We start from the raw sequence: 8,070 nt of genomic DNA, 5'->3' as shown, positions 1-8,070 counted from the left end.
ATTCTTGAATTTTAATGTATTCACTCTATAAAAATTTGACATGTGACAAGAAAAAGAAGAAAACATTTGCAGAGGAGGAATTTAAAACATATAGCTCTCGTCATTTTTATATAATTTTTAATGATATTTTGCAAATTATATTTTATAACAAATCTTTCCAATCTACTTACATTTTTATATAATTTTTAATGGTATTTTATAAATTATATTTTAGAACAAATCTTTCCAATCTACTTATATTTTATATTTTTGCTAATTTTTTAAAAAATTTATAATAAATCCAGCAACATATTTAAAAAAATATAATATATTTAATATTTCATAATAAATCCTCCAACATGTTTTTGATATTTTATTTTTTTTAAAGCAATGTCTTTTGTTTTTCCTAACAATTTTTAACAAAATTAAAATTACTTTTTAAAAAATTAAAAAGTATGCCTAATTATGTATTGCATATGGATATAAGAAACGAATATTTAAATAATAACAAAAATTCAGATAAGATAGTCCACAATTGGATGCATTGATATCAGTTTGTCAATTTATAATCCCAACAACGACCATCTCATTCTTTAATTCAAGACAAGCAGAAAGAGATGCCAAAATTTCTGAGAAAAAAAAAAGCATACTTACAAGTCAGTATCAGTTTCACCAATAAGTATGGATATGAAGTCCCAAAAGTTTAACACTATAAGTATATGAGTTTTGTACAAAATATCAACGCTGCTAAAAAAAAAAAAACCCATGCGTTAGGGGCATTGATGGGGTTCTGAGGAAGACTTACTTTGGAATACAAGACGGATCGAAAGGAGGAAATTCCTCGGTTTTGAGGGGCTTTCCACGTAATGACTGAGGGTATCTATCCAATGTAGGTAAGATGAATGTTTGTACTTTTGCATCGCATACGACGCATCGATGATCGGAATCACCAGCTGCTCGTGCAGCTTCTGTTTTACATTCGCCGCACCACAACAAGTGTTGACATGGAAAGTTTGCCCATAACAACTTTGATTGGTTGCACCAAAAGCATTTTCCTTGCTTAACACTTGCCTTGTAATTCTGCACAGATCAAAACCGAGATGCTATTAATTGTAGTGCAATGTAAGTGTTTGTTAGTTAGTTCAACACTTACGTGATAGAAATCGAATTGGCGAAGAAAGAATATGGATGAATTGTTCCGTTTTCTTAGAAGGGCTTCAAGAACCAAATGCCTCCCTGTATGACCAAGTTTCCGCTCATTGAACCCCCGACACTGAGTTCCTCCTCTGTCCGACTTCAAGAATTGCAGAAAATTGGAGTTTTTAGATGGATCAACCTGGCTGCTGCTGATGCTAATATCTTCACAAGAATTCGAGAGAAGATCCGGAGGATGCTTGACATTCCTAGGATCAGTATCAGTATTTTCATGAGGTGGTGCGGTACAAGACGGTTGGCAGCAGTGCATGTTGAGAGGCTGAAGTGATTTCCAATCGGGCCTAGGAGGGGAAGGAATGAGCACCATGTGATTAGGAGATCCACATCCTCCTACTGGCATGACCTTCATGCAACAAAGATCAGGAAAAGATCTCATAAAATCACTGAGCTTAGTGTAGCCAAGAGAAACATGGTCCAGTTCTAAGCCGAATGCAGCCCTGAAATCCGCCTTTAACGATGACAGAGGGTATTCGCCTTCCTTCGGTTTTTTTGATACCTCTTGTAAGAAACCGGGAAGCCACTTCTTAAAAGTTCTCAGCCATACTGGAATATTTTGGTTGGAAGCAATGGGGCTAGTGAGAACTTGAGATTCAGAATACGCCTTCGGTTGGCCATGGAGTAATTTATTCACCCATGAGATTTTATCAGCTTTAGTCTCTTCCAAGGCCTTCCTTCTTGGCATCTCGTCTACAGTCTTTTCAATGGATGACTCGACTGGTGGTTGATGTTGGTCATTCGGATCCTTTGGATGTTGCTGAGTCAATAGCTTCAAGGACTCATCCCATCTCCCAACTGCACTTTTGATTTCAACTTGCTTGCCCATCATAGTTACGTAATGTGCTTGAACAGCCTTCGAAACAGACTTTTCGTGCTTAAAAGTAACAAAGCCGAAGCCACGAGACTGTAATTCATCACCTGTTTTAATACTAACAACGTGGGCATCTTCCACTGACCCAAATTCATCTTGGAAAAACTTGCTCAATGACTCTGCTCAACCAAAAAGAAAAGAAAGCCATGACTTATCCTTCCCAATCTAGTATTACATTACCAAAAATGCATACAAGTCTAAATGTAACTAAAGAATTTTGACAAAATTCTAACCCGAATCCAACAGAGGGTGGAGGCCGCCTACAAAAATTTTCCGTTTCAGTTTCTCTGCAGCAGGAGAATTAACGAGATGCATTCCATGTTTTGCCTGTCGAAGCTCCTCTTTACCATGAGCATAAAAGCACTTAGACCCTCTCACACATCCTCCAGATTCAAAGTACTTACAGATCTCTGTTTTTTCATTTGTGTTGGTTCTACAAAACACAGGCAGTAGAGCATTAAGAAACAAAACAAAACACCAACATATTCAAACAACACAAAGGAAGAGAATAGGACAGTATGTTCAATGTCACGGATGAAAACTTGTAGGATTTTTCATGGTCTAAAGATATTGAAAAGTTTGGTCACCTTTCAGTACAGCTTCCTTCATCTGCCATTGTAAGAAGAGTTTCACATGTATCAAAAATAACTTCATCCCCTTGGAAACGAGGAGTATATTTCTGCTCAACCGGGGAATTACGATGCACTGCACATTAGAATATCATGAGATTGGATGAAGTAGGAATAATTAATATTGATGTCTTTAATTTTATGACTATAAAGAAAACTTACTAAGAGTAATATAAGTTTTGTTTAGTATGAAACGCATGTCCTGTGACTTTGCCAGGTCAATCGGCCTCTCTCTACTGACAAACACAAAGGCAAGTGATGTTAGCTTTTGAAGTTAAAGATGAAACTTTAAAAGAAAGGGGTATTATTTGTTTCGAACCGTAAGTTGAGGACTTCATTGCTTGCTCCCCAACGCTGAAGAAGCTCAGCACATTCAATATGATCATTCTTCACAGCAAAAAACAATGGGGTTTCTTTCATTATAGTTCTGTAGTGGATTCCATCTGGATCTTCTAGTAGAAGTACCTATAAGAACAATTGAAAGGATGATATCAAAGGTAATATCCTTTTAAAGCTTGTTACCAGCATGCGTTGATTAAATTTTAAAGCAATTATACCTGGAGTGCCTGTGTATTCCCATTGGCAGCAGCAATGTGAAATGAAGTTAATTCTAGTTTGTCCTTTTGGTTTACTCGGGCACCGTGCTTCAAAAGGAGCCATAAGATTCTGGCAACAAGAAATCAAGAAGGAAGCAAATCATCAATCATATGAAAAGGGAAAAAAGAAACATGTATGGAGACAGAGAAAGAGAGAGACTTAAGTTGCTGTGAAGATGAACCCCAGGACATTCTAAGTGACCAATGCAGGGCTGAGTTTCCTTCAGAATCAGCATCATTTACATCCATGTTGGTCTTTAGGAGCAGCTCAATAACAGCTTCATCTCGGGCCTATCATAACAAGAATGACGAAGAAAATAATACACTTAAAATGACAGAAATGATTACAACCAAAATTTATTCCCTTTCAAGAATCTTTTCAGACTATTAATTCGAAAAAAAATCAGATTTCGTTACAAAGAAGAAATCAAAGAAAGCGAACGAAATACTGAAGAATACAGTCTTTTTAAAGCCCCGAAACGGTCCATGTTGCGTGTCCCCGGTTTTTACCAAATTACCCATAGTTTCCTTATTCAAATGATTCGTATATATGATTGGTCGACTTTTTTAGTCATCTTATCAATTAAATAGGATATTTTAAAACTAAATTTAAAATAATTCTGACTCTTTATTTTTTCTTAATTCGTAGATATAATAAACAAATAAGTATCCGCATGTTGTTAATCCCACGTAGATTAAACGCCAAAATTACCTTGATAGCAAGGATTAAGGATGAAGTCGTCATCTTGTCTCCACCACTGTTATGAGAATCGGCTCCAAACAGCTGAAGCAACTCAATCTCGCAAAGCAAAAGCTTTCGTTTCATATCGGGTTCGACTTTGGTTGGGGACAAACAGTTCTTTTTAATTGTTCCCGACGGCGACTTATCACGGCGGCCTGACGATAATGCTTCCCGGATCACGCACTGGTAAACGGTATCTTTTTCCTTTGAACCCGAATAAGCGTCGCATAATACTACGACGTAGTCATTAACTTTCTCCGCCGCTACGATGAGAAGCGCTGCTAAAGCTACTATTTTGCCTCCCATGGCAGCTGAATACGCCACCTCGCCTGTTGCTTTTGTTCTTTCACTCAAAAGTTTCACCGCAGTCAAATCCTGTCAAACAAAATATTCAGTTTTTTTCTTCGTCTTTTTTGTTAGAATAATTTTCTCGAGAACCAAACATTTTTTAAGGAAACCTTTTCACTAAGAAGAACCACCAAGTCCTCAACAGAGTAATCATCCGGATTCCATATCACATCCATCCTGAAAATAATACGGAAAGAGCCAAAAAAAAAGAAATTCATTATTCTTGTCAATTAAAAAAAATATTTATAAAAAGAAAAAATAAAACGAACCGAGAATAGAAAAAGCAACATTTCCAAAAAAGGGCCATAACTTCGCTGTCTTCCTCAAAACACCACAGCTTTTTGCCTCTTTATAAACAAAAAACGACATTTTTTTACCTGCTACTAGACAAAGCCATCTCCAGAGCAAGCAGACTTCGTCCATCTTTACTCTTCACCTCTGTACGGGCACGTTTCTTTAGCAGCAACTCTAAACAACGCACAGAGTGAGCCTCCGCCGCCGCCTGCAACGCCGTCATTTCCGTCGTCGTGTCTACTTCGTTCACCAACGGGAGAAAATCGGTTTCCACTTCGCCGTTAAACAGTGACGTGGCGCATTCGATAGCGTCGAAGTAACAACAGATAAGGAGAAGCTTCAATACCACGCTTCTTCGGTTCAAGGGATCATCATCTAAGTCGTCGACGAGTTGACGCGAGTGAGTTAAGAAGCGAGTTCTGTCGTCTTGTATGACCGAGTTGATAAGGACGGTTTCTAAGCTGTTGAGTAGCGCTGCTTGCACTGGCGTTATATTTTGAAAATTGTCTCCATTTGATAAACCATCGACTCTTCGATTTTCTTTTTCCTGCTATTATTATTAAAAAAGGATAAAAATAAAAATAAAAAAGTAATAAAGCAGAAAATTGAAGGAAAAATAAAATAATTTTTTTAACAAAGACGTTTTCTAGCTAAACAAACAACAAAATAGCTTCAACTTTCAAAAAAATATGCAGAGAAAGAAGTGAAATATTCGTAAAAATTCAAGAAAAACGGCGAAATAGCTATAATCCTTTTTTTTTTTCCAAATGAAATTTCTTTTCGACATTGTTCTTAATAGAAGAAAAAGAAAACGCTAATGAAAGCGAAGAAACGAAGCTTGTTTTTACGATTAAATTAAGCCTAAGAGAGGGCTTGCGCACCGAATCCATCAGCAAAGAAAGAAGACTTAAATTTTGAGCTCCAGAATATGTTTCCACAGCAATGCTTCCATTACCAACACTAAATCGAAGCTCATTTTCATGTAAAAATGACAAACAAGGCAGAAAGAAATTAAGATTTTCAGTGGGAAATAAAAAGAAAAAAAAAAGCTTTTTGTTTTTTCTTGTTTGATAGAACAGAGAAAAGAAAATGAAACCGTTTGTTAGAAGGGGACGGAGGCTAATATTTATATGGACGGATTTGGGATTGGATTAATTATTTGTATTTAAATATGTTTTTTGAAGTCCACTTTTGGTTACATAAGTTTGGTAAAAATTTGTGGTAAAAAGTGGTGATATGAATTTCTTTCTAGTGATTTGTTGGTGTATTGTAAGGTGATATATTTAGAATGGGTATAAATGGGTAATACGCTTATTTACTATTAGTGTAAAAATAATAGTGACAGTAAAATTAAATACTATAGTGTGAGATAAAAAATAAGTAAAACGTATTCTAAATATTATATTTAAAATAATAAAATAATTTGTTTTTATAATGTTATTTTTAAGTAAATTACATGATGTATGAAGTGATATTCATGTTCTATAATAATATAATTTTTTTGGAAAACTAAATAATTATATAAGATTATTAATTTATATATTTGTGTTAAACTAAACTTATTCAAAGGTTGAGTTATTTATTCAAGTCCAATGATTATTTATACGAAAATATTAGGTTTGAAAAATAAATTTAAGCAAAAAGAAAATCATCCTCGTTTAAAAAGGTAAACCATAATAATGATGTAAAACTCGAACAATAAACACAACTAACACGACTCGAATCCAAATTATACATGAGACGGTGAACACCCTTAACCATCAAGCTATCTAACCATCACATGAGGTTCCAATTTAGTCATTTTCAATAAACAACAAACTTGTAGGGGTATTATTGTAAAAGTTTATAGCAAAATGTTACAATATCATTTTTAGACATAATGTTGGAAAGGTAAACATAATTAATTTAAATAATATTTAAATAATTTAATATTATTATTTATAAAATATAAGTTAATCTAAATTTTTAAATACATTTTAAATAATTAATATAAATAAAAGTATTTCAATAACTTCTCTTCAAAACGAAGCCAAAAAGTTAAAAGTATTTAAGTTTTTTTTTTTGGGTGGAAAAATATTTTTTGATAGTATTTTTAACTTTAAAAGTCAATTGTTTGGCACAAGGTTGTGAAATTGGACTAGTCGATTAGATTAGTTGGATCAAAAATCGGTCGATACAACGATCTAAAGCAAAGGAAAGAACTAATATGGACTAGCTGAAAAGAGATTAAATAAATTGAATCAATGGTTAAATTGGATTTTATATTTTTTAATATTTTTTATTTTTTTTTGAAATATCAACTGTTTTGGATTTTTTATAGATAAAATAATACAACAATGACATATAGAAGAGAAAATGGTTTATTGGAGACCAGTTCACCTAATCGAGACGGAAGTCAAAGGTTAAAATAAGTGAAAGCGGAGTAAACTTTGAAGAGTAGATGTTGGGAGCATCGGAAGAGAGTTTAGGCTAGCCTATGTGAGGTGTTGGTCCTCTCTTCATCATTGAGGAATGCATGGGACAGGTGTCTTCGATCAGATGAAGATGTTTGTGATGAGACATGTCCTGTCAATTATTTTGATTCAGCAATACAAAACAGTTGAAACCACATAGGGTTTGGTGACCAAAGAGGTCACATTTCTAACAAAAGGCTAGGGGCCTAGAATAGCAGATGGTTCTCGCTTGTTCAATGGTTAGGATAGAAGGTGAAGCTCAAGGGTGACCTTTCAATTGGTAGTTGGTTCAGTTGTTGTTTAGACAACCTTTCGGTTTGCCACATATCCTTATTCAGATAAAGGGATTTAACACTCTCCTATCATTTTTTTCATTTATATTAGGTTAAGATATGTAATAAATTTTTATACCCTTCGAAAGTGTAAAATTTAGCCCCTATATTTTTATTCATAAGAATTTGATTCTACGTTTTAAATTTCAATATTCAAGTCTATCTATGAGCACTATTGAAATTATTTTGTTAAATTCATATTCATTAAAACATCATTTTTTTAATTACATAGCTGCCAAATAAATATTTTTTTATTTAAAAAGCATCACATTAATAAATTTAACATTATTAAAAATTAAACCTGAATTTTAAAATTTAAATGATAAAAAATTAAATTTCTGAAATAAAAGTAAAATAACTAGATTTCGAATTTGAGAAAAGTATATAAACTTATTACATATAAAATGAAATTCACCAAATTACTTCCTCTTCATTTGAATTTGGAGTTGTGTGGAAAAAAAAAAGAAATAGGAGGGTATTAAGGGAAAAAAAAGATAGTACAAATACCTTGTCCCTGTCCGACGCTGAAGGAAAGTGCAAAAGAGAGCATCGGAATACTGACATGTGTGTTAGCGATAGAAAGTGTTCAAAACGTCATTTTCATTTTCTTTCTA

At 33.8% G+C, this 8,070-nt stretch overlaps 1 protein-coding gene across 2 annotated transcripts; it reads right to left on the bottom strand.

Moving 5' to 3' along the window:
• Window positions 1-493: 493 nt before the first annotated feature.
• On the bottom strand, window positions 494-5,762 carry LOC107955425 (uncharacterized). 2 transcript variants are annotated; one of them, XM_016891212.2, is made up of 12 exons: window positions 5,553-5,762; window positions 4,755-5,221; window positions 4,488-4,554; window positions 4,000-4,404; window positions 3,448-3,578; window positions 3,249-3,357; window positions 3,011-3,156; window positions 2,854-2,927; window positions 2,650-2,767; window positions 2,296-2,495; window positions 1,133-2,181; window positions 494-1,059 (listed from the first exon to the last, which is right to left on the bottom strand). In XM_016891212.2, the coding sequence occupies exons 1-12, from the start codon at window positions 5,559-5,561 to the stop codon at window positions 781-783; spliced, it is 3,054 nt and encodes a 1,017-aa protein (XP_016746701.2). In that variant the 5' UTR covers window positions 5,562-5,762; the 3' UTR covers window positions 494-780. The 2 variants fall into 2 exon arrangements, with proteins under 2 accessions (XP_016746701.2, XP_016746702.2); XM_016891213.2 differs by having other exon boundaries at window positions 4,755-5,218.
• Window positions 5,763-8,070: the final 2,308 nt, after the last annotated feature.

The sequence above is a fragment of the Gossypium hirsutum genome, chromosome A07 (assembly GCF_007990345.1).
Source record: "Gossypium hirsutum isolate 1008001.06 chromosome A07, Gossypium_hirsutum_v2.1, whole genome shotgun sequence".
Lineage (NCBI taxonomy): Eukaryota > Viridiplantae > Streptophyta > Magnoliopsida > Malvales > Malvaceae > Gossypium > Gossypium hirsutum.
Note: the sequence above shows the minus strand (reverse complement) of the source record. Positions and strands in the feature narration are given on the sequence as shown.